Source organism: Haemaphysalis longicornis, unplaced genomic scaffold (assembly GCF_048455015.1).
Source record: "Haemaphysalis longicornis isolate Haplotype H1 unplaced genomic scaffold, Haemaphysalis longicornis Haplotype H1 scaffold_7, whole genome shotgun sequence".
In the NCBI taxonomy this organism is placed as follows: Eukaryota; Metazoa; Arthropoda; class Arachnida; order Ixodida; family Ixodidae; genus Haemaphysalis; species Haemaphysalis longicornis.
The window spans coordinates 10,205,855-10,232,873 of NW_027526422.1; the positions used below are offsets into that span (position 1 = coordinate 10,205,855).

General features: G+C 45.8%; 1 protein-coding gene across 2 annotated transcripts in view; it reads left to right on the plus strand.

The window, feature by feature from the left end:
* LOC144144483 (calcium/calmodulin-dependent protein kinase kinase 1) overlaps positions 1-27,019 on the plus strand; it is a 275,111-nt gene that overhangs the window by 74,578 nt on the left and 173,514 nt on the right. The window contains exon 1 of one of the 2 annotated variants that reach the window (XM_077675942.1): positions 24,276-24,603. The exons of the other annotated variant lie outside the window; for it this stretch is intronic. Coding sequence (XP_077532068.1) covers positions 24,573-24,603 — 31 coding nt within the window. The 5' untranslated portion in view covers positions 24,276-24,572. Of the gene's footprint in view, positions 1-24,275; positions 24,604-27,019 lie in introns of those variants that run through there. 2 annotated transcript variants of the gene reach the window in all.

Sequence of the window (27,019 nt, forward strand, 5' to 3'; positions counted from 1 at the left end):
CTCGAGAAGCCTTCAGAAATGTCTACGTCTAGCTCGAGCGTTACTGAAGCATGCCTGTCGCCTGTGCCCCGAGCGGAAGGTTTAGAAAGCCCGCTTGTACCTGAACAGTCTACGGGCCACCTCCGATATCTTAAGCTTCCCTGACGGTTTCACCAGTTTCCGTTCTAGTTGCAGGCAGTCGGGTTGCGAAAACTTTCGGAGGGCGAAGACCTTTCATCGCGGCTTCCTTCTTGTGCGGGGGTGATGAGTAAGACTGTGTGTCTTTTTAGCTGTATTGAGACTCTAGAGGGGAAACAACTTCTATACTTACGCAAACTGTAAAGCGAACTCAATGGAGCTCAAATGTGAAGACAGCCACCAAAAAAGAAGTCTGGGGGTCACTGGCGGGTGTGGCGGTGACATTGCTGCTTCGACGGCCAGTTATCTTCATGGTTTTGTGTATACTTCTCCTAAAAGAAGATGTGTAGTCATTTCGCTTGCCCCTCTTTATGCTGCAGTTCCAGTTGGAATTACTTTATGAATGTAAGCACTCGAGATGTAAGTCATTTGATGGCGAAAGCACCATCAGAGCCTCACTTCGACCGACATCTTGGCGGTGGCATGGAAAATAATACAGTGAACTATGCTGATACATCACAACTCAAAGACCCCATTGTGAATAATCGCCTGACGACGAGTTTTTCTTCAGTGAGTTAATTTGTATTTTTCCCTTTTTAAATAAGCAGTGTGTTTCAATGTAATTACTATGCGGTAATTCGGCTTAAGAATGTTCATCCAGTCAAGAATACGCCGTAATTTCTTCTTCAGCTATTAACACTGCCATAAACTTTCCTTAACTGGTCCTTGTGGCCGCACTTACACTTTGGGAGCTCGAAATTTTAACGGATTATGTTACTTAATATTACGGTAATTTTTCGGGGACCTTCATTTTTTGAATACCTCTACGTTGCATATGTCTGTGTTTGCGCATCTGCTATAAACGGCGTGTGTGCAGGGGACGGTGTATCAGTGAACTTTAGAGGTTTAAAGTGCCTGAATTATGCTCCTGAATGTTTCTCCACCCTACGAGTGCATGCACTTGCTATATGCATGATACTTGCTTGCCTTCCAAGTTTATTTCTATGTAAATATTTCCATTTAAAGTTTAAACTCGTGGATTCGTGCAGTAGAACTCCCTTCTTGTTTCTACTCCTACATGCGCCCGCAAAAGACTTTCAGTATTTGCTAAAGGATTACTAGCTAATAAATTAGTATTAGACGTTTTTGAGATTTCAATACAAATTTTTCTTGCTTATCTGCTATAAATCGGCGCACACGCGTGCACTCACACGCCTACCTATTTATGCCCGAATATTTGAAGGTGGGTCTTACGACAATGGGCTTAAAAGGACCCTGGAACACTTTTTTCCACTTTTTTTGAAATCTTAAATGCATGCAGAATGTAGTCACGCAACACACCCAGTACGTAGATTAGTGGGTCGCAAAGTACTCCAGCCAAAAATTACTGCTTTATGCCCATCAGGTTATCCGTAAACTCGCTCAAAAGGTTTTTCTCTCTTTCCCCGTCTTTACGTTCTTCGATGGCTCGAATTACGTCATTAAGGCCATGTTGCGGCTGTTGGCCAGTTTTCATTTAGTTGCAGCAATGAACGCTTTTCGATAGCAACTTTAAAAATAAAGTCACAAAAATAAAGCAGAAACGGAAGGCGTACCTGCTGCGACGAGCAAATCACGCAGTGCTGTTACGTGCTGTCGATAGCTATAGCTTTCGCAGCACTTCCAGACTCGAAGGAAAGAGTGGAAGCATTTATCGAAAGTGTGGCAGGGTTCCCTTAATGAAACGCGTTAAAAAATCGCTCACTTTCTGTGCTCGCCTCAAGGTGTCTTAACGAAGAAAGGAAATCAACAACCCACAATCTACCGTTAGAAAAATTCTCCTTTCAATATTCCTATAAAAGTCTTCTGAAGCTGAGGTTGAAAGCAGGCGAACTCGCGATAAGACTTCAAGGCAAAGAGATCCGCTGCTTTATGCAAGAAGAAGCGGCGTTGCGTGAGTGCACCAAGCGATGAGTCGTGGTGCTCTCCGGCTAAGCTTGGCTGCTCACGTTCGATGCAGACGCACTGCATCTCCGAATTACGCAATCTGTGGCCTGGGGTCATGCAGAGGTCTGCACGCAACCGCTGGCTGCAACCTGGTGCAGCATGCTGTCTCCATTGGGCGCTCTTCCCGGGAACCATTAGGGTGCGCTCCATCAGCGCGAATCAATACAGCTAGACGGCACGATGGTTGGCGATACACGTCTCTCGAGGACATGTTGTGCCCTTCCCCTTGTCGTCTGTGCGTCGCGCCGGTGGTTTTGTTGCGGAAATAGCGATAAGCGGCAGTAATTAACCAGAATAATGACTAGCTTAGGTAACTATGGTGTCAGAAAATGCTTCAGCTATAGAAATATCCGAAACGGCCTCATGTATCTTTTTTTCAAATTCGAACTCGCCAGTAAGGTAAGGTAAGGCCAGTAAGGGAACGAACTCGTCGTCATGACAAATTTAATTCGCGTCATTTCTTGCTATGTTATGTTTTATAGAGGGGCACCAACCAAACATCTGCATGTAATATTACGCAATTGGTAGTGATGTCAACCGTGAAAAACATTGAAGCTTGCTACATTTCATCGTGCAACGTGATTTTAATATCTTAAGCAACAAAATTGAGAGAAGTACGGCGTTATTCACGTTTTGTCTGAAGACGTGATAACCGTCTAATGAGCTACGCTGGTCTTAGCTTTGAAACTTTTCGTAAACTACTAAGTATTTTCGTTGCAGCGCGTTAGTGGCTTCGCTTTCGCTTGGTTTCATACGCTTTATATCAAAAGCGGCGTCCCAAGATTCCCCTGGGTTCAAAGATAACCCCACAGCCCTCATTGGCACGTCGTGTAGCTCCTGCCGTTACTTAAGTAATTTATAATTCTGTTAATGGTAGTTGATGGTAACGCGCAAGAATATAATAGAGGCCTGATTTAAAAAAAGAACGAATTAAATAAATAGGAACTGAGCTCAAACTCTTCACTTGGGGAATTGTAAAATGGGGCCTAATATTCGTAGTTTCTGTTTACCGTTTGTTCTTGTTCTGCTTCTACTTTGCCTCTCTTCGACAACATTTCAATCCACATCGCGTCTGTACATCTTCGCTTTTTTTCTTTCAACGGCGAATGGAATGGAAAACGTTCCTCTTTCTTAACCCTCCCACAGCCCACATGTGGTTTTTGGTGATGAATTCGATGCCTTTTAAAACTGTACTGCATTATTATGAACCAATTAAGGTCTCATAAAACAAATGCATTGAAGGTTTTTCTACACGAGCGAGCAAGTCATATTTGTTTTTAGTCTTTCAGCCGCTTTTTAGCTGAAGTCCACTTTCTTTTGCGCATGGTTAAGCTGGGAGCGGATTACGGCAGATTTATTTCCCAGCGCTGAGAGTGCCAAAGTGCACCGTTGATTATTCGCGAGCATATACAGTTTATGCTGAACTGATTTTACTGCTTGCTGAACATTTCTTCCTGCTCCCCTGGTTCGAACAAACCCAGACGCTGGTATTCGTAGCAGCTCTTATGCGACTTGGCCTACGGGTCGAAATAGAAGCTTTCATTTATCAAGGGTTCTTTTTTTTTTTTTTGTCTTGTCCAGGACAATTCAACAGATCGAGCTACCTTTCAACAAACTTTATTCATTTCATCTGTTTTTAGCCGTACTGTCAGAAATTTTCAAGTGACTGACAACAGGCTGCCGTCAAACGACGCCTCAACTGGCGGTCCCTGTCATGCTACATATGACAAACTAAATTGTAGCGCTTCAAACACTTTATTCGACGGAGATAGATGCTTGATACATTAATCCATGAAGAAGTAGAATAGTTCGGCAAGACGGGGAATGTAAAACCTGCTAAATTTTTAAATTGTTTTGCCACGCCCACCTGATGCCTCTCCAGAATCGCGTTTGCGGTGCGTCGCACATTTAGCGTACAATCCTAGCCTTGTAGGTTTCATTGCGCTTTGCTTCAGAGTTCTCAGGTAACTAATCTTGCTTCCATATCTCCACAGTCAAAATTCCCGTTACGTTGCGTATGCAGCTAATCAAGGTTGCGCATTTAAATCGGCATGCATACCACCAAGTGCTCAAAGCATGCAAGGTTTAAAGCCAACGTCCTCCGAGGCTCACTCGCGAATGCTGCTGAGCACGGGGTCATGGGTTCGATTTTAACCGTGATTTTTTAGATAAGGTTAAAAAACAAAACTCCAGGATGTCGGAGGATTTTGGTCCGCGCCCCATGTTTTTGTAATATTCTGTAGCAGAACAAGGCGTTTTTTTACGGGAATTAAAAGCCCCAATTTATTTCTTGAACCTTATTTTTTTAGGATGTATATGCGCCCATTCGGAAAGCAACAGGAAGCATCGAACCTGAACATATTAAAGAACACACACTCCCGCGTTGTGTTCCATTTTTATAATTGGATTGGCTCACTCAATGTCCGATTCCTTCGAATCTTGCATACTGGGTGACCGCTCAAGACGGACGTACAAAATTGACCACGAGACCTTTCACCGTAAGGTTCACGCTTGGGGAAGTTGGTTCATGTTTGCAAAGAGGAGAACAGCGCAGGGGAAACGAAGCACAAGACGAAGAAAAGAATAGCAGTGGCTTAGCTTGGCTATGTCAGCATATACGTAGCGTGAGCTAAGGTTCAGTAATCCAATCCAATCCAATCCAATCCAATCCAGTCCAGTCCAGTCCAGTCCAGTCCAGTCCAATCACCGCTCCTCGCGCATGCACAGCACGGGTCTCCAGGGGCCACGCGAAACGGCTATCAAGCGGCTCCGGCGCAGCGTCAGACTTGGGTAGTGCTCAACGGAGGCGCACAGCTGAGCACGCGCCGGCGCCAGTGCATCTGCCGCGGCTATGAAGTCACTCCTCTGGAATGCGCAGACCGGCGAATTGCGGACCCAATTTTCTACACACCCGTACTCCAATTCCAATCCAATCCAATACAAATTAATTTAATCCAATCTAATTCAAATCCAATCCAATTCAATTCAATGCTCCGCGCGCTTGCGCAGCACGGCTCTTCAGGGTACACGTGAAACTGCTCAACCTCGGCCAGCGTAGCTCACGCTACAAAACGACAACCACGAGCGCTGACTTTCAACCGAAATTTTATTTTTCGGCATGTCGCATATTTACGCCGACAGTCAAAAAACAAAAGAAACTCAGGACAAATATGAATGATGGAAGTAACCCAAGTAGATATCCCTACAAGGGTAACTGAATGTGAAGACGGAACTTGGTTAAAGTGCATTGCACTGTTTTTGCAAAAAAGTCTAAACCTGTTACGAGTCGAAGACCCGTTCCTTGTGCGAAAAACGGATGAGGTCATTGATTTGTTAAACTAATGAATGACAAAAGCATATGACTTGCTCGTTTAACATAAAAGATTTATGTTACTCTTTGCCGCATGGTAAACTTTTACTTTTTTCTTGAAAAGTGCATCGTCAAGTACGGATCAGTCGCGTTTAAAAATAGTACGGGTGTGTCAGTCAAAGGATTTTTAGAGCTTTTGACGGTGTACCTAAACTCAACTTTCAAAATTTGGGATGATAAGCTTTATATTCAGTCTAATGGAATTTGCATTCTATCTTGCATAGCACCAATTTTGAGTGACCTCTTCTTAGGGCACCATGATCGCATTATGCATGACCAGTTGAGGATCCCACAAGTAACCAAAATTTTCCGCTACGTTGATGACTTTTTAGTGGTTTTTGACACCGGCGAAGCGGGTCTCGAATCGTTAATGTTTCAGGTATTAGGTCAATTTCGTCCGTGTTTTAAGCCTTTGGTTTTAACTTTTGAACTTCCCGTAGAAAGAACCATCATATTTTTAGATCTCAAGCTTCGTTTTTCGCACAATCACATCTTCTGGGCGTACGAGCCACATGCCAGCAAACCACTTTTACCTTTTGATTCGTCCCATTCAAAGCTCGTGAAAGGTCTATCATAACAACGTGTTTTAAAAATGTACTAAACAAGCCATGTTCTTACTTGATGCAAGATAGCTTTCGTAAACAGGTTGACCGGCTTCTGATAGCGGGGTACCCCAAGCAGCTGTTAACATCCGATGCAGAATCGATACTAAAGAGATTAAAAATAAGGGAACAGCTAGGACAAACAAGCAGGCGTTGAACGCAAAAAATGTTGCAAAATTAACAGTGCTTCCTTACATGCGCCGGATAGCCCACAATTTACAAAAGGTAGGAAAACGAGGTAGTGTAACGGTTGTATTTTCTGCGTCCAGAAATTTTTCCGCCATGTGATTGAGAGTTAACCAAAGCAAAAGAGCAATGCAGTCTTGCTCTGTTAAACACGAAAACCGGTTTGTAGAATGCGTTAAAGGCGTCGTATATTCACTCCCGTTGCCCTGTAGGAAAACTTATGTTGTCCAAACGGGAAGATGCCGTAATGAAAGATGTTAAAAAACGTAATTGTAATGTATATAATGCAATTAGTGGCCACTTAGGTGTCCACTGTCTGGATTGCCACGGCTGCGCCCCAATCTTTCACAAAGCACAGGTTATTGCAAAACACAAAGATAAAATAACTAGAGAAATTACTGCGGCCGCAGAAATACATCGCCGCCAAAAAAAAAAAAAATGTGCAAGCGCACCCTCGTTGTCCCTCTCCCAAAAAGAGGTTAATTTTCTGTCCCACAGATCGCTCAGCAGGTGTTTGTGGCACATGGCGTTGCTGAAGTGTGACGACCGCTTGGTTTATCTCCATCATTCATGTTAGTCCTTCTTTTCTTTTATTTTTGACTGTCAGCGTATATATGTGACATGCCGAAAAATCATATTTCAGTTGTAAGTCAGCGCTTGTGGTTGCCCTTTTTTCTTCGTCTAGGGATTCGTTCCCTTTGCGCTGTTCTCCTCTTTGTAGATCTTTCACTCATGCCTAATAAAATAAAAAAGCACGTCATAAATCTTGCCCAGATAGCTATCCTCCAAGACTGACCCACTGGCAGATTCCTGGTCGCAAAACGAGGGTCAGTGTAATGTTTCGCAGAGCAGCCATTGCCAGCCCAACCAATGAACAAAGCATCCTATCGCTTCTTTTCACAAAGCAACTGAGCACCGGAGTGAGCGGTAGGAGCTAGTTGGATACAGACTAATCATGACGTCAATCGAGTCATGAAAATTAAAGGGACCCGAAACACTTTCGATAAACGCTTTCACTCTTTCACTCGCGTCTCGAAGCACTACGAACGGCATACAGTTATCGCCAGCACAGAGCGGCACCGTGTAATTTGCTCGTCGTACCAGATACGCCTTCCGTTTCTGCTTTGTTTTTGTGGCTCTATTTTTGAAGTTGCTATGGAAAAGCGTTCATTGCTGCGACTGAAGGAAAACCGGCCAACAGCCGCTACATGGCCTCAGTGACGTAATTCGGGCCGTCAAAGAACGCAAAAGACCGGGAAAGAGAGGAACATCTTTAGAGCGAGTTTAAAAGTTATCTGATCGGTATAGAGCAGTAAGTTTTGGCTGAGGTACGTTGAGACCCCCTAATTTAAGTACTGGGTGTGTTGGGTGACTACATTCTGCAAGCATTTAGGATTTCAAAAAAAGTTGAAAAAAAGGTTCCAGGGTTCCTTTAACCCAAAAAGCAATGCTAGTAGATGAGGCAGCAACAAAGGGAACGGTGCGTTTGGCAACCGGTACAGGGGCATACCAGAACCTTCCAGTTTTTCGTCACCTGTTGCAGCAACACACCTCGCTTGGCTTGCTTTTACGTCATCTGTGCAAACAAAGCACGTTTAGAAGCGAAAATGGGGCGGGAGACTTACATACCTGAAATGACAGCTCACCGCTGTGTTTGTCCAATCGACTTCTGTGTGAAAACGCTGGGTACGTCGCCATGGCAAGGACGTATTGCAAAGCATTTGCCGCTGGCACACGCGCCGTGTTTTTCTTGAGGGGGGAGAGAAAGAAAAGCGGCAAGAGGGTCTTTTTTCGGAAAAATACTCACGCTTGGGATGGCGAAAGCGTTACAGAGACAATGACGAAGCTGGCAATGAGTAAGGCAACACATGCCAGTAAATCTCCCTCCGACCACGCTTCTTTGACGATGCGTTTGTTGTGTGTGACTCCGCCGAGCGGTTGCACATCGGAAAAAAAATTCACGCATCTCCACGAAGTGAATCATGACGAGGCTAAGCACTGGGGATTGTCCTTGCCGTTAATCACCCGTGATAGTGCTTACTGCTGCTAAAACGGTTTCCAATCCAATCCAATCCAATCCAATCCATTTCATTCCAATCCAAATTCAAATCCAACCCAATTTAATCCAATGCTCTTCGCGCATGCGCAGCACGGCTCTCTCTCTCTCTCTCTCTCTCTCTCTCTCTCTCTCTCTCTCTCTCTCTCTCTCTCTCTCTCTCTCTCTCTCTCTCTCTCTCTCTCTCTCTCTTCTCTAACCTATTGTGAACCTTTTATTGTGTTCTTGTTAATAACCTTTTGTGAACCTTTTGTTCTCAGATGTTTCGATTTACACGGTGCTGTGCCGTGAGCACGGACACCGGACTAGCCTCGGCCGTAAGGTGCTTCGCCCCTCCCCTAAAAAAGAAAGCTCAAACTTTATTTGAAGCGTCCCATGTCCTGGCTGCCGAAAGTGGGGTTCTGCTGGCCCGGGAATGCGCTTATACGGTTATTCCTCAGGCGTCAGGGCCCTGAACGGGCGATGTTCCGGGCGAGGAGATGCCAGTGGTCGGCCGAAGATCCGGTGGAGGAGCGGCCCAGCTTTCCTATGGGTACAGAATGTGGGGCGGTAAACAGTGTTGATGAAAAAAAAAAGCTTTAGTTCTTTTGAGAATGTAGGACTTCAACATGTCCGTCAGTGATAAATAGTTTCATCAATGGAATCATGAACAGCACGGGTGAAGGGTTTTCCTTGGTGAGGCAGCCTTCGTAAATACAAGAGAGTAAGATATTAATGCAGATAACGCTTATAAAAAAATTAGAGGCCTTTCTGCTACTGCGAAGATGAAGTTCCAGCGAAGCTGTATTGGTGAATAATTATATGGAGCTCGGTATGGTGACTACTATATTGATCGAATAAAGACACAAACGTATAACTTCCTCAAATCATTATCAGCAGCAGCCTACTCAGGCCCACTGCAAGGAGAAGACCTCTCCCATTTTCTTCGAACAGCTCCTGTCCTGCGCCGCTCGAGTCCACTGTTGGCCGCCGAATTTTCAGATTTCACCCCTCCATCGTGTTATAGACCTTCCCCTTCTTCTAGAGTCAGCACTTGGGATTCCCTCTGTTACCCTAATGGTCCACCGGTCGTCGGTCCGTCTCCCTACATGGCCAGCCCAAGTCCATTTCTTTTCCTTTACTTGAACTATGATATCATCTACTCGAGTTGGTTCCCTGATCCAGGAAGATCGTTTCCTGTCCCTGAGCTTTACTCCTAACATTATTTGTTTCATGGCCCGTTGAGCCGGTTTAGGTTTGCTTTCCATTTCGTTAGTAATGCGGCAAGTTTCAGCTCCGTGTGTCATCACCGGCAGTGTTCACTATTTGGGTATTTTTATTTTGAGTGACAGAGGTAGCTCACTATTGAATATTTGGGAGTCCGTGGCGAGTACTCCCCAGCCCATACCTTATCGGCGCCGGATTACTGTCTCGTGGTTGGAGTCAGCATCGTCTATCTGTCCGAGGTACTTTTATTCTTTTACTTCTAGCGTTTCGTTTTCTAAGCTGAAGAGGGCTCTTTCGGCAAGCTTATTACTCATTACTTTAGATTCATTCATATTTATTTTTAGCCCCACGGCCGTGCTTACTGATTGTAGTTCTTCAAGCATTTTTTGCAGGTGTTCTGCAATCTCACGTAGCAAGACTATGTCGTCTGAAAGCTTCACATGGCTCAAGTACGTATTCTCCGTTTATCCTTAACCCTGTGTTTTCCCAATCAAGCTTTCTGAATACCCCCTCCAGTCATGCCAAGAACAGTTTTGGCGAAATGGTATCTCCCCGTTTTACTCTCTTTCGAAACGCGAATTTATCCCTTTGCTTGTGAAGGGTTATCCTGCCCGTACATCCCTTATATGTGTCGTCTAGGAGTCCTGTTCAGGTCTCTTGTATTCCCTGGTCATTTAATGCTTTTAGCACGGCTGCGGTTTTTACCGAGTCGAACGCTTTCTCATAGGCTATAAATACCACGTAAGAGGGATTAGTGTATTCTGCGGAATTTTCTATCACTTTATTGACAACATGGATGGGATCCATGGTTGAGTACCCTTTCCTAAAGCCAGCCTGCTCTCTGGGTTGTTGGGAATACAGGCTGTCCCCTATGCGGCTAACTATAACTTTGCTAAACAGCCTATAAACTGAGAGTAGGCTACTGGGTCGGTAATTCTTAAGGTCCCTGGTATCTCCCTTTTTCTGAATCAGAATAATGTTGGCGTTTTTCCAGTCTATGGGCACTTTTTGAGTCTTCAAGCGTTGCTAAAACAGTACAGTAAGCTTTTACAGTACAATATTTCCTCCTTTTTTCAAAAAATCCACGGTTATGCCATCGCCAACTGTAGCTTTTCCTATTTTCATGACTTTCAGAGGCTTTCCAACTTCCTCTTTAGTTACTAGCGGGACATATCAAGTTAAGCTTGTACTCTTAGTAGTTTCCCCCGATCTGACGTAGCTGGCATATTTTTGTGTAGAATCGTTCTGCTACCTTTATTATCTCGTCCAAGTTGTGCGTAACGTTACCTTGCTCGTCACTGAGCGCGTACATTCTACTTTTTCCGATGGCTAGCGTCCTCTTACTTTCAAGCTTCTTCCGATTTTCAGCATTTCAGTGGCCCATTATATGCAAGGATATAGTTTGTTTTACTTCTGTTAATCAATTTAGACAGTCCTGCTAACTCAATCCGATCCACCGTACTTGACACTATTATGTTTTACAAGTTTGTTTTCCAGTGTGTTTCCTACATGCTGCTTCTCCCACAGAAATAATTCTAAATTAATTGTCATATACTTTGTTTCGAGATAGTCTCCATAAAACAATAGTTACAGCCGTTTCCTAGACATCCATGTATTCACAACAGATGGTAAATCGGTAACGTTTACGACTTCACTCTCAACTAATCGGTAACGTTTGCGACTTCACTCTGAACTAACAAATCACGACAACTAAATAAAGCTCGGCGTAATGATAGAGAACCTAGCGCAACACTGCTTCACTGTCCAAATATTGAGGGGCTCCGCAGCCTTCCAAGCACTAAAGTTGCACTATGCCAGGAGGAATGCATGTTCTTTCAGTAAAGACGGACCGACATGCTTCGTCGTGATGGACAATGGGGTTTCATCTCGCGCTTCACTTACGCGGCGAGTGCTGTAAGAAGCTGGAAGCTACCACCGCTTGCGTTAGTGAACCTGCTCTTTGTGACGCCTGAGCGCCATATGAAACGTTATTATGACCGCGCTTTTCTTAGGTGACCCACAAAACGGAGGCGCACACGCCAACGCAGGCCCCAAATATTTCACTCGCAATCAGGTAACACGCAACAAAAGGCTGCCATAAAACTTTCGAGTCCAAAATACGCAGCTGCGTAGCATTAGCCTGTGCGCTGGTTCCAGCTCCGAACGCAATGTTGGTGTTGGCGCGAAACGGAGGCTTAAGACAATACAGGCGGCAAACGTGACCCCGCCATTGTTTTGCTTCCATCAAGCACTGACCTCGACGATAAAAATTTCCGTAAACTAAGGCATTCTAAAAAAATACGAGAAAGAGAGAGAGAGAGGGAGAAATAGCACCGAGATAGAAATAAAAGATGGCTCAAATATAGCGCCTCACTCCCAGCGGGCTGCCGTCCAGTCTCGCAGTGCTTTGTAGCGGCATCATCACACCGCTTGTGTACACACACATTCCCTCAGCCCGGGTATCCTCGCATGCACAAACAAACCTTCGCTTTCACCGCCGACGGCTCGCATGCATGGGTAGCATGCCATCCGGGCGCCCCCTTCACACGGGCACTGTACGACGCATGTGCACCGCGCCCTGCGCGTGTAAACAAACGCATGCTGCCGCTGCAGGAGCCGCAGAGTCGAAGCAGACGGGGGGGCATGGCCAGATCGGCCCCGCATGTTTGCTCAACTTGACCAGTGTGTGCACTGGGAATGAAATTATCTGCTCCTCCCCCTCCCTTTTACCGCATGCACACAGGGGTGTGTCTGTCTCTGCCTGTCTGTCTGTATGTATGTATATATATATATATATATATATATATATATATATATATATATATATATATATACAGTCAAACCCGGCTATAACGAACCCGGATAGAGCGAATTATGCTATATATCGAACAACAAAAATCCAGTTACGGAAATGCATGGGAAACATATTCCTTATAACGAAGTTCACATCCGATATATCGAACTCCGCGCGCCTAGAATGGCCGCCGAAATGCATGGTCTCGGAGCGGCGATTGAGATGTGGATTGGCCGCGACCACGGAGCAAGAGCCGCGACTGGGACATAGCGCCTTGCACGGAGCGACGTGACGGCCGACACTTTCCGTAACTATATCCGACGCGGGGGACGGAACCCGCCCAGTCAGCGAGTCCGGACAAAGACAGCAGCATCGGTGAACTGTGGGAAGAGCTGGCCAACGTTGCCGATGATGTCGCGAGTGAAAGCCGTCCGATGCTTATAGTGGAGAACTTTCGGCAGTCGATGTGCTCCGCCAATGCTTCTTCGACTTTAGAGAACGCAGACTTGTACTGCTGCAAACAATGTTTCGTGTAGAGAATGCTATGCTAGTTATAGCTGCCAAAACGAAAGTTAAAACAAAAATCACCGCTTTTTTTGCTAACTAGTAGGCAGTTAAGGCGGAAAGAAGCTTTATTAATTGCAATAAATGGATTATTTTGGGCATGGTTAATGGTTACTTTACTGTATTCGTTTCTGCATGCGGGGAAGGTTGAGTTGAGGAGAGGGGGGGGGGGCTACCGCGCAATGCGAACTCGTAACAATAGGCTCGTTATAGGCGGGTTCGGCTATATCGAACTATCGAACTATTGGATATATCGAACAAATCGCGGTGCATATTGCATATTGCAGTTCGCTATAAACGGGTTTGACTGTGTATATATATATATATATATATATATATATATATATATATATATATATATATATATATATATATATATATATATATATATATATATATATATATATATATATATTGTTACGTCCGGGAGGGATTTATTAAGGCAAGAGCGCAGGCTCCGAAGGCAGGTAAAGTCGAGCACCGTTGAGCACGACGCGAGCAGCGGTCCAGCTTCTTCTTCCTCTAGCCCAGAGAGCCCAGCTCCCGCATCCTCTTTCTCCTCTTCAGCTAATCCAATCTACTTGGCCAAGCCAATGTTGTAGAATTGGTTGACCGTTACACTTCCCTTCGAACATTATCAACCACAATTTCAACTTTGTTTTTTAGCATGAGGACAGGCGAAGGTAAATCCGTTGAAGGCAGTCCGGTGAGAGGAATGTTAGACGCAGTTTCCTTAGCGACCTCACCTCCATTGGTCGCGCCATCTAGTTTTCCGGCGGCGGTGACCTGCGCCGAGGCGAAGGCGAACGTCGCTGGCGGAATGTGGGAGGTGTAAGACTCCGGTCCGAAGCGGGCGAATGATGACGTGCGGGCGGCTGTCCTCTAGGAATAGAGCCTCTCGGTCAGTGACCATTGTAGTGTGAATCGTCAGCCTCCGAGCGGTAGAACGTGCGTGGTGGTTCGTACCTTGTCGCCTGGCGTCGGCGGCGGCAGTAGCGGGAGATGTGGCCGGTAATGCCACAGAAGTAGCAAACGGGGCCCTCGCGGATGCGGTCAGTGAGGTATTCATCATTTGTGCCGCAGAAACGTGGGGCATAATGGTGGCGTTGGGAACGGCGAAGGAAGTTCTCCGGAGGACTATATCCCGCGGACTCGCGGCTACCACCCCGCCTAGGACTATCAATCCGGGAGGCAAAGTTTTGGTCGTTGAGAACAGCGCTGTAGGGCTGAAGAGCGTTCGTTTGCACCTGTTCTGTCAACGAGTCTTCGCGCTTACGGCCGCGGTCGAAACTTTCCCGATATTCTTGATGTCGCAACAGTTCTTCGCGCACGATGTGGCGAATGGTGTCGGCCAAGTCAGACGGCGGGCAGTCGTCAACACTGGCGACGGTAGTCACGTTAGCTAAGCGACCAAATTTTGGCGTAATGCGACGCAGCTTCAATGCCTCGAATGTGCGGCATTGCTGAATGACGTCCGCTGCTGACTCCAGTTTCTCTCTTCCGATCAGAAAATGATAGACGTCTTCTGCGATTCCTTTCAAGAGGTGGCCTGCCTTGTCTTCCTCCGACATTTGCGGGTTGACAACTCGGCAGAGCTTCAATATTTCCTCGATGTAGGTGGTACACGTCTCTCCAGGAATTTGTGCCCGCTGAAGCAGCGTCTGTTCGGCCCTTTTCTTTTTTGCGGCGGGGTCGCCGAAGCGTCCGGTGATTTCTTCGACGAAGCGGTCCCAAGTTGTGAACTTGCTTTCGTTGTTCTCGAACCAAGTGAGCGCTGTTTCATCCAGGGAAAACACGACGTTAGCGAGCTGAGCAGGTGTATCCCAGCGATTGTATCGGCTCACCCGCCTGTAATGGGTGAGCCATTCCTCAACGTGTTCCTCAGCGTACCCACAGAATTTTCGTGGTTCTCGTGGCGGATACCAGCTGGCCATTGGCGGAGAGTTGGGAAGACGGCTGTCCGCAGCCGGTGGCATGGTATCTGGCGCTGGTGGTAGGCCCGCAACGCGTCGGCTTCGGCGCAAGTCTGGGAGTTCCGTCGTCGCTACGTACCCCGCACCGTCCACCAAACTGTTACGTCCGGGAGGGATTTATTAAGGCAAGAGCGCAGGCTCCGAAGGCAGGAAAAGTCGAGCACCGTTGAGCACGACGCGAGCAGCGGTCCAGCTTCTTCTTCCTCTAGCCCAGAGAGCCCAGCTCCCGCATCCTCTTTCTCCTCTTCAGTTAATCCAATCTACTTGGCCAAGCCAATGTTGTAGAATTGGTTGACCGTTACAATATATATATATATGTGCAGGAACAACGGCGGTCACTGCATTCGCCCCTTGACGACACATCTGGATGCGTTAAAAGTTGGACAAACCTTATGACAATGGATGAACGCAGCAAAAAAGAGCAATTATTATTCTTTAATAATTATTTGTTGTTATTATTAATTATTTATTAGAGGGTTAGAGGGAGAGAGAGAGCAAACCACCTTCCAATGCCAACTATGCCCTGTAGGTGTTCCTCCCTGCTGGTTTTCCTTTCTGTGTACACTCAGCGATAACTTCATTGCCTATTATTAGATAAAGGTAAGTACCGACGTCTGTTCAAGACGTATTGGTGCCACAGGTAGCGTAAGAGTGTTTCCCGCCAGCATGTTGATCTTGAAAGATCGCAGACGCTTGAGTCACCGGTCAGGGGGGTCGTTCTCAAGAACCACTGGAAAAATAAAGAATTGAATCGAATTACATTAGGAAGAAAGGTGCCCGTCGCCCTAACTTTCGCGGACGTTTGCAACCTAGCTCTAATTTTTTTTGCGAACGTTCCTGTGTCCTGTTTAATGTTGTTACCGTGTGCATGTGCAGAGTTGGGGTCTATTGTTGGTTGTAGTGGGGATAGTAGAGTCTTAATTTAAATTTCCTTCTAGTTCGTTGAATTCTTGCAACGTAGTCAGCGAGTACATCGTTATTGCTTTGCGTTCTTCCTGGGTTATCATTTGACAGTGCGTTTCTAGTTGCCAATCCGAATAAAAACTTGCCTTGTTTACTATTCTTCGCTACTTCCTGCGAAAGGTGGCCATCGAAACCCTACTTCTTTTGTCACGGGCAGTGGGTAGGGGATTCTCTTTTCCTACAGATACGCCCCAGGAGATGAACCTGTCTGTGGTACGCATAGAGTATACGAAAGAGAGTTTCTGCGCAAGGGTGACACGTTGATTCGTGCCTGCTGATTGGCTTCGTACAGTGACGACTACACAAATTTATGAGAGGCATAGATATCTACGCTATATAAACAGCCATACAATATTATGAACGCAATATCCACTCCAGCTATTCCTGTGTACTTCACAAGTATTGGTTAACACCTTTATCTGCTTTGCGTATTATAGGCAATCCTTAAACCACCGCCTTTCCAAGTTCGCCGCACACTCTGGATTTCCTTACGCCCCTGTTCTTTCCGACGTCGTCCTGATAAAAATTACGTCAAGCAGATTTTCCAGCCATATTTTTCTTCTTCGCAAGTGAAAGAAACTACAGCTAGTTTATAACAAAAAAGAAAGCCCCTGAATAAGACCATGGTAACATCGGTGTCTGAAGCATGCGCGTAAGAAGTAAAACCCCCACTACTGATAACTTCCACAAGGCCTTACTCCAGCAACAACACCTGGGAGCCCTGAAATGTTGCTACAGAAATAACTGCGATCGGGAGGTGCGACTGCAGAGAATTGATTTTCTTGGAAAGGCTCTTAGGGAAAAAAGTATCTTTCTTTTTTTAATTCCTATCGCACTTCGCCGGAGGAGTTTTGTGTATTATAAGGTTGAGCTGCCAGTTTCAGTTTCAAATGTGTCAGCACCGATATGCCTGACTTCATTATAGCTAAGCAGATTTCTTCGCCTTCTTACCGCTTGCTATTGTACGCGCTGGAATAGCCTCTCACATTGACAGGGCGGTTCGAGACACGTAGGAGCGCCTACGATTTTTCGTATTACGCAAGCCTTTAAACAAGTAAAGTCAGCCGAATGTATGCCGCTACATTTTTACGGGATACCTTAACCAACTCCACCTCGATAAGAAGACCTCATGTTTTGAACTAAAAGTATCATCACAGCCAAGCTTTTAGATAAATAAACCATGCTTCAGCCTCAGCACTATGACATTTTTCTCCTCTGTTCTACTTTCTTGTTCACTCCACCACCCACGTCAAAGAGACAGCTTCCAGAAGATTACTCATACAGTAGTCTTCGCTGCGATGTGAAAGGCGCTGCTTAAACATCCATGCCTTGGCCCTTCAAGCGCCATCAATGTTTTTTTTTTTTTACTAACCGACGCTCCTTTGCGATTGGAATTACCATTCAGCAGAGGGGACACGGCGTGGTGCAGTTGTGGTTAGGAATGAAGCATAGGTGTCCGTAACTCCTCACCTACGCCTTAGAGCGCTCTTTGGGTACCGTTCATTAACAAGAGCACACTCGCTATACCTCCGTCAAGTTTGCCATGTTTCTCAGGCACACATGTAACTGTGCGATTACGCGTTCTAACGAAAATCAAAACACCGCCCGGAAAGGGCAGCACGAGAGTGAACTTCAGATGCATATGCATTCATGCCTTCCTTCATTCTACCTACGCGCTTTGTTCGCCTATAAATTCGCATTCAATGACGGCGTGTATACGTAGGCAGTTTACGCCGACAACAATTCTGGTCAAAGGATTCGCAGAAGCTCTCCACTCGTAAATACACGGCTCGTGCTCACGACAGCCTGACACTTCCGTGCCCGATGAGACCGCGAAGGAATTAATGGCGTGCTCTCAGAATCACCCGCAACTGCAACCGCTGCTTCTACACAACGCCCCTGGGTGGATGCAAATACGACTCTGTCTCACCCACAGGACACCGTCGGTCCAGAACCCTTTCGAACTTTCCTCGCCCCTTCGAATTTCCCAATCACTGGACAACAACGTCCGTGGGCCGTAGTTGCCGGCGGTTACAATCGCTATGTGAAGAAGCTGCTCCTCGACCGATGGGGACGTGAACCCAAAATTTGTTTTCACGCAATCCACTCCAGGAACAACCCATCCCTGTGTATTTATACGCTGTTGTAAACTTTTGCTGATTTATTTCGGTCGTTTTGTGAGTTCAGGTTTAAGTATAAACGCCCTTGAAATGTTGTTACTTGGTTCTTTTTAGCCGATTATTTCTACCGCTAGAAAGAGAGTATAGTTTGAACTCCTTGACGAAAGAAGGTGGATCTTACTAAACGCACTTATGCAAGATATCATCTCTAAATTTTATTTTACATTGAGCCCCCATACGCTTTGTTTGTGGGTGCGGACGCAATATAATTATCGACGTTATTTGTCCCGGCAGAGTTACATTTTCGCGTTGTTAGACAGCATGCAATAATCAATCGAAGTAAACACCCCCTTCTATAGAGGTGGGGATGGTGTGAAAGTTTAAAAACAGCACGCGACGCTTGCAACACCTAGAGTAGGCGCCTCTGTAACATTTGCCCAAGATATAATTTACAGAGCCATTTATTGATGTGGGGAATTCGGCTAATGTGATCACAAGGTACTTTCTGCGTTTCTGTTCTCCTTAGAGGGCCGTGTGTATCATGTCTGCATGCAGACTTGATCTCTACCTCTGGAATGGACCTAGAAACAATTTGATTCTCCTTACGAACAACGTTTCGGTAAGCTCCTAAGTAGGCACACTGCAGAAAATTGCATACGCCAGGCGTTTCCCCCCATAAGTGCCAGTTAGCTGACTCCAGTGCGAGCCAATGCCCTCACGAATATCGGCTAACTCGATGCGCGCGAAAGTACCAGATGGATATGAGGTCTTCGAATTATTGTAAGCGCGCAAGGCCGAAACCGAATGAGATAAGCGTTTTTGTTTTCTTATTTGGGGTGATGCCAGCTTCAGAAAAGCGTTCTTGCTCGCCGCAGTGCCAATGGACAAACCACTTACAGGATTGTGTACACAGTGCAAACGGCACCATCCAGCGCGTACACCGACTAACGCTACTGCGGACGTTATAGCTGTCGTGGTATTGAGCAACGTAGCGTACCAAGGCCCCCCGGGCTAGCAATGTGCCTACATGCATATACACAAGCTTTTTACCATAATCGGGTTCACGGGAAGCCATGGGTATTTCCTCCCCCATCATTGGATAAACATGTTTGCTATTTGCCGTTGTATGCCGGATATTGGCGCATATGGCGATTGCACTGCACTTATGTTCGCCGCCCAGTGTGGTTTCTGCGTTCACAAGCTTTATGGGATTACGGTCGTTGGAGAACGCGTACGTATTTTCTCCCGTTGTGCTTTCTCACTTCATTCAGGCTGCATTTGCTGCATTCGCCGCGTTATCCAAATTTGCTCTAGTCGGCAACACTTTCATCATTGCGTTGCTCGATATATACCAGACTATCTACATAATTAGACTGTATGTTAAGCTGAAAATGGCCTCCGCTGAACCTTTGAGCTCCATGCAGACTAAATGGTAACGCCACTCCGGCCAACATTGCCGCGAACCATGCATTGCAATCGTTTATTTATGTTCTTGCTTTTATAGCCCGGTGGCGCCGAGGCTGTGTTATCTATGTGCCAAGGGAAGCGCGCGTTGCATTGATTATTTTCTATGCCGCACTTGTTATCTCTTTTGGTATGGAGAGTGTCTCGAACTAACGTCACCAGCATAGAATAATCTTATTTGATCTACAGTGTTCTGGATGTGATTCAACGGTTCGGGAAACACCCACACCGAAAGATAAATACCCGCAGAGCACACGCCGCGGTGTTCTACTGGCCGACACTCGCCTGCGCACGTCACTTTGTAGACTGCTGCTTCGCCGCCTCTGTATTCTTTGAGTTGTTAAGGGAGCACAAGTACACTCCAATAAGCCAACTGCGTCATCCTTGGCTTAGTGACAATATTACGCATTCCGGTCGTCTTACCGACCTTCATTACACACTATTTTCCCTCTAGATCTGTATGCAGGCTTTTCGGCTTAAAGACATCAACCTGAACAACCTCAATTCCGGTAACGAGTACCGCTTGGCGTTACTCCGGAAGTTCTGCGCCTTTAATCCACCTCCCGACGGCCTACATTAGGGATAATTAGGCTGCAATGTTCAACACAATGCTAAAACATGCTAGAATTAAACTTTGGCCTGACTGAAAAGACAAAGACGGAGATAAGGTGGGAAACAAACATAACCACCATCTTCTTTCCAACTTTACCCTTGACTACATAAAGTGACAAACACATACACACAAAGACGGCGTAATAGCGAGCAAAAAAGTAGGGTATAAACTGAAATTTAGAGATGCATTATATTTACCCCGTTGGCCACTGGTTGCGCCACAAACGCTTTCTTTTAGTGACAACGACAGCAATGAAAGTGCGAGCGTCAGCTTGTAAAGGGCGAGATGATGTGTAGGAGCGCTGTCTAAACTGCGAGGAGAATAATGGAATAATCTCAACATTCCGGATTAATAGAATGGTTGCTACGGATGGGATCGCTTATTCTATCCCATTGACCCTGAATGAAATGCATTTTCTATTGCAATCAGCACAATGAATGCTGCAGATGTGTTTATAAACTTTTAATGCCCGCGCGAGAACTTAAAATTGCCCATCGAGCGGAAAAGTCGGCGACTAACGTTTAGCGTCCGCCGCCTGTAACAGCAAAACGCCTTTTAAAGCTCCCGCCGGCTACGACATGTTCCATAACGCGCTCTGCGCAGGCCGATGTGCACGAAAGTACGTACCTTATAGCAATGTAGTCTGAGGTATCTACATCGGCTACACGGGCCTTGGCCCCCTTTCTTCGCGGCTGCGGCTTGGACAGAATTCTGTGACCGTTATACTCGAGCATACTCCCGTGAATGTGTTATGCGTGCGTTCCTGCGGCTGTTAGTGTTTGTGCGCGTGCTTGTGTGACTACGGGTCTTCACTCATTTTCCCCCTGCATCACTCCCACACGGAGTGGCAGCCAAACTCGCTGCTACAATGACTTTTCTACGTCAGTCAAGCTCTCTCTCTCTCTCTCTCTCTCTCTCTCTCTCTCTCTCTCTCTCTCTGCGGTCGCAACCTGGGCAGTGGCGAAACTAGGCCGTCCACGCCAGCATAATGCCTCGCAGCAATACTCGAGCAGTACCCGCAGCGCAAAAAACTCGGAGGAGCACTCAGCGGCGTTCAATTGGACATTATAAAGCTGTAGAGCTCACAATTCTTAAGAAGTGCATATAATGTATCAACGGAATTTTTTATTATGTTTCATTTGCCAACATGATGATTATTCCCTATGTTATGTTACTTTCAATTCCTGTATATATGTGTGTCGCTTTCTTCAATAAGGATTATGTTGCAAGAGAGGGCTGAAGTTGTCGCCTCGTCTTCATCTTAGTGTTGCTGCCGTGTAATTAGAAATGTTTAGGTGTTTAATGCTCGAGATAAGTCACCATTACACAGATTTTTGCATGCGGGCCTTATTAGCTATTCAAAAAAATCGCTCAGAAAATTAGAGGAGCGGGTGTCCGTGCGTAAACACGCTTGCACTCTGCAAACATTTCCGACGCGCTAACGTTTGTCGTGTCATTCGCCTAGCCCCCTCGGTTTCACTTCCGGAAAAACAAAGCATGTCAGTACCAAAAAAAAGCAATAAAAAGTTTCAGTGTTTCCCCGCTAGCAATAATGCATCTTTACCGCTGGCGGATGCGTTTACGGTCCCTTCCTGGTGGTTTATGTTCCTTCAGCGCTTCCGCCCGAGCGAGCTGGCACAGGTGGTTTTCTGTCTGGGCAAACACCCACGCCCGCGACCCCCGTGAGTCTCCCCTCTCCTTTTTCCTTCTACGTTAAGCTATAAGCTCTCACCCACCTGGGCTGAGGAGGTCTTTTGTACAGGCGGGCGCATGCGAAAGTTTGCTTCCATTCATCCCACCTCTAAAGACGATGACCCGAACACGTCTTCCGGTTAGCGTGGAGCTTTGTTTGGGTTCTTAGAAGTAATCGTCCGACGGGGCGAAGCCCTACTGGCGTAGTGAAGCTGCTGTCGCATCAGAGCGAAAGTGGGCCAGTCTTGGATTGGCTTGGCTTAGCCGCGCTGAGGCTATTAGTCGCATGCACGTGGCACCGTCGAGGAGGGCGCCATAAGCAGTGAACGTGGCAGCTGCTCGTTAGGCGGATTCCCCACTTCTTTCCGTTTTTAGTCGCTCGGAGCTTTAGTTGGGCCGTATCCGTGAGTGGAGGCTTATCTCCATCGTCGCCTGGGGTCTGCAACCATGGAATGAAAACAAGCGGACTCAGTCGCAACATTACCGCGTCACCTTGCCGAGCAGGAAGTTAGCGCACGATGTTGTTAGCGTGGGTAATCGTGGGTCCATTAGCGTGGGTAAGCTTGAATAACCAGGCTCGTATGCACCCCAGCTTGCGTGAAGCGTGAACAGATGCGGGGCACACATATATGCGCGTTTACCAGTTCTTACTTGCATATACCCTATTTTTTTCTCCTTTTTCGCTTCAGTATAACCATAAAGAAACTTTATTTGATCATGCTTCAAGCAAATGAATGCCTGTGGTTTATTGAAACCCCAAGGGGCTCTGAAAGATTAAGCTTCGGTTGTTTGACAGGCGTCCTCATTCTGAAGATGAATAATAACTTCATAAGTGTTAATAATCGGGCAGGACTTTCTATGTGGCTACCAGAGGAAAGCAAAGCATACGCGGTGATGTCTATACCCTTTTAGCAGCGCTCACATGGAAACCCGCGTTCCTGTGACGTTAAAACTCCATGTACTGTATATGCCTGTAGGCATAAAATTAATAAAGGCACATGCTTCACCGCAAAGGAATGAGCTACAGATATCACATACTGACATAGCTGTAAGGTGAAATGTCAAAAACTACAACAAGGTGATTTGAACCAAATTACTGAAGATGTAAGCGTATCATTTAAGGAAAATCTGGAGACTAAAAAATGGGTGCCGCACTCCGGAAATGAACCACTAACGGGGAAGTGAGGAACACAAACACATTAATTTAAGCACTTCTTTCGTCATCCGCTGTCTAATGGCATCGGTGCACCTCCTAAATTTTGCTTAACAACGTCGTTTATTTTCAACCACACACCAATGTCTCACATCCTGCGTGTTGAGTTTCATAATTTTCCGCTGGCGTTTTTAGTCTCATTCTCGATATTAATCTGTACTCACAAAGGGAGAAGAAAAAGCAGCCCTGAAAAGCGCATAGAGGAACGTTTACGGTTACATCTTTAGTTTTGTTTCACACTGAAAAACAACCACCGAAAAACAAGGATTAGAAAGGGTACAAACACAGCGCTGATTTTGTACCCGTTCTCGTCCTTGTCTTTCTTGCACTAGTTGGGATCCAGTATAAACCGTACCAACTCGCCCAACTTACCATCTTGGTTCAGTTTTGTTTCTTTGTACTACTTTTTTGTTGTTGTTTTTGTTTCCATTTAGAACACAAACAATTGGGGATAAAAAAAACTATTTTTCCACAGCTCCTCTCGGGCAGAGATGGCAAAATTACTTCTAAAAGTAATTAAATGACATTACTCGTTACTTTCCCAGAATTGTCCAAAATGTAATTAAATTACATTAGAAATTACAGGTGGCCGGAAGTAATTACATTTACTTTTCAAAAGTAATAAAATTACGTGACATTGCTGTAATAAAAATTGATCACTCATACACTACCAACTCATATGCACTCTATTTACACTCATATACATATACACTGCAATCTCAAAAATATTTGTTTATACACCAACTTATCTATAGCGCTATACATTACATTTCAGAAAGAGCTGCGATGCAAAGTAGGCTTCGGAAAGGTGTACGACAAAGTGTCTTTTGCCATGCAGAAAAGACGCTCCGCTGGCGCGGATGAGGGCAGGGTTGTGTTGAACATAATGAAGAACCTTTTCATTTTCGGGTACCCTTCAAAACTTTTTTATGCTGTGAGAGAAGCGGACAGGCTGTATCGTAGTCAAAAGAAACTAGGAAAGTAATGAGTAATTTCCATGAAATTACTGGCCTGAAGTAATTTATTACGTTAATAAATTAACAACGCTCAAAATTAATTCATTACATTACTCATTGCAGCAACAAGTAATTTAATTACTGTAATTTAATTATTGTAATTTCATTACTGCCGAGTCTGCTCTCGGGCTAGTTTCACGATTGGTTAGATACAAACTCGAAGTACTGTTAAACCAATAGCATAGTAACGTGGGGTCAAGCCCGGATTGTTCAGATTCCTCTTTGCTTCGCGCCCGTGTCGCTGTCCCTCGGGCAATCCATCCTGGCTTCCATGCATTGTTACCGCGATTGTAAACAAGACGCTGGCCCCAGTGCAGCAGCTGTTGCCAGAAGCGTCCGACGCCGGTAGAGAACCGGGTAGCCAAGAAGCCGCCGTGGCAGGGCTCCCGGATGATCCGGTGATGCTAAAATTACGGTCATCCAACGCTAAAGAGTCGCCTCTTGGCACCGATCTCCAGCTCACGTTGACACGTTTTCTATCGTTTGTTTTCGCGCTGGGGAAAGCCTCCGTGTGACGGAATACGTGGCGCCAGGAGTCGCTGGGGAAAGATTATCGCAGAAACGGCTTCTTGTGCGAAAGTCGTCACTCCCAGCGCCTGCTTTGCCGACCGGAAAGCAAGAAGTTGTTGGTGTACGTATGGATGGCGGCGCGGAATCCGTCACCAAAGGTATGCATTAATGGAGCAGCATCTTACGTATTCTGGCTTAGCGGCTGCCCACAAGGCCTGTTGCTTTTCAATTAGCAAGAGTAGCTTCAGAGTCCGTGTGTTGATCGCTACGGTCTTTAGTTTCCACGCCTGTTGTCAGTAACTGCTCCGATCCCCGTCTGTCACTCTCTTCACGCCAGCATTATTTCTGTGCGCGTGGCAGCATGTCAAGTGATAACGGAGCGTTAAGGAAAAAAAGTGTTGTGGCGGTGGGGGCGAACCTTGACCTACAGAAAGAAGCAGGAACAACCTTTTGAGCGTGCTGCTTGCGCGATGCACGACGCGAACTACGTGAAACGTTTTTTGCAGTACAAGAACGTCCAAAGATTTCCAATCATAAGTTATATCACCTGATGGTTTACTGCTCATCGCATCTGGTGACATGTAAACGCGGAGGTGCTCGTTAGTTATAGACTACGCGTGTTCGCATGTATGCTATAAGCCTTCTGGGGGAAAATATATTTACCGAGCATTTCTCTCTCTCTCTTTGTTTTTCGTGTCATGACTACCAAAATGTCATATTCTGCGTAAAATTCCAGAGCTTAAACAGTCTATGACAAACTCTGTTATTCCTTTTTCACGGCCTTCGGCTCTACATATTTTTGGGGTTTAGGCGCGCGCTTCCAGTATAACCCTAACTGCCTATTGCCGCTTCCGCTGTTTTCCCTTTCCTCTAGGTTGTTTTTACTTCCGAAGGGCACAGTGAAAGAAGTACACAACAAAAACGTTTTGTTGACGTTAGAAGGTTGCCGGACGGTATCGAGTTCGCAGAAGCTGTTCCAATAAAATGATACCAATAAAACGTCCCCGACCACTTTCCGGCAGCAAAAGAAAGAACTCGTATAAAGTTGATGCCATTCGCTAAGTCCTCGCCCAATACTGAACTCCTGCAAAGAAATCTTTAGCTCGGCTAGCTGAGCGGGGGCCAGGATCGCACTTTACGACCGTATTTCAGAAGAGATAAAAACTCCTTCGCACTGCAGTCGAGGACATAACAACCATTCGACCGGTCTCGAACGTTGGAAACAGGCTTTTATCGGAGCGAAGAAGCACTGAAGCGCTTAACTGTATACTAGATTAGCAAGGGGAATGGTTCGCGCTTTCTCCTTTGTGGCCAGCCCTCACTAAAGCTGAAAGGCTTAGTATGAAATGGAAGCGAACGCTATTAAATACACATACGCACCCGCTGTTAACGATGAAGCAAAATAACGATGGCATGTGCGTTGTAGTTCGTAGCGCTGGTTATTTCGCCGAATAGACCGTCCGGCTTTGAGCACATAAAGAGGTTGACAAACGAAAAAACAGCTTCTCAAGATTGTGGTACAGTAACGTGACCCATTTGGACGTGTTGTGGTGAAGGTAAACAAAGTGAACGGTTAGTAATTTTTCTGATGATGATGATGATGATGATGATGATGCTGATGATGCGTATATTTTAATGGCGCAAGGCCAACTGAAAGCAAAGAGCGCCAATTTTTTTCTGCTCATTTTTGTATGCCTCCATAATAAATTGAGAAGAGCTAGCTTGAACGTCACTTGAAGACATATCATAGAGTAATTGAGAAAATATCCTGTCCTACGGAAGTGCATGGCCGTCGACGCTGTTGGGTGTCATAAAAATTAATCTACATAAGGAAATGCGCGTTAGAGCAGACTCAGTTCGTCGGAACCGTGACGATAATGACCTTGCGGTGAACTTCTTCACCGTGGTACGGACGTTCCCGGGCGGGTTAATGGCTTGCTAATTTATTCCTGTATGCCCGCCGAGCATGAGACGACGAAGAGCGGCACGACTCACCGCTCCTGGCCGGCATTGAGTTTCGGCAGGTGAGCCGGCCTCTTAAAACCCAAAGGTATTTGAAAGAAGCGGGATTTCGTGTTTCAGATACTCACGTGTAGTTCAATTCCCACAGACTTGCGGAGACGTCACGTGAGCGGTTGTTAAGCGTACATTCTTTTCTGGAGTTTTTTCTTTGTTTTGTTTTCTTGCTCTCGGGTTGGAGTAGGTGGCACAGGAACGGCGGTGTCGCGTTCATTCTCTTCAGTTCCACCTCCTTTCTGCACCCGAAAACGTAAAAAAAATCATGAAAAGGAGAGGCTAAAACAGCTTCGCTTGAAAAAGTCTTCAAGTGGCAAATTCTTACTAGCTGGCTCTCCACGCTTTGTCTTCTTTCCAAGATGCTTGTGAATGGAGGATTGATTGATTGATTGATTGATTGATTGATTGATTGATTGATTGATTGATTGATTGATTGATTGATTGATTGATTGATTGATTGATTGATTGATTGATTGATTGATTTCGAGTTTTTCAAGTGGACTCCCCACTCAGAGATGACAAAACTGTCGCTTGTGTCTCCCCATGGCACTGCCGGTC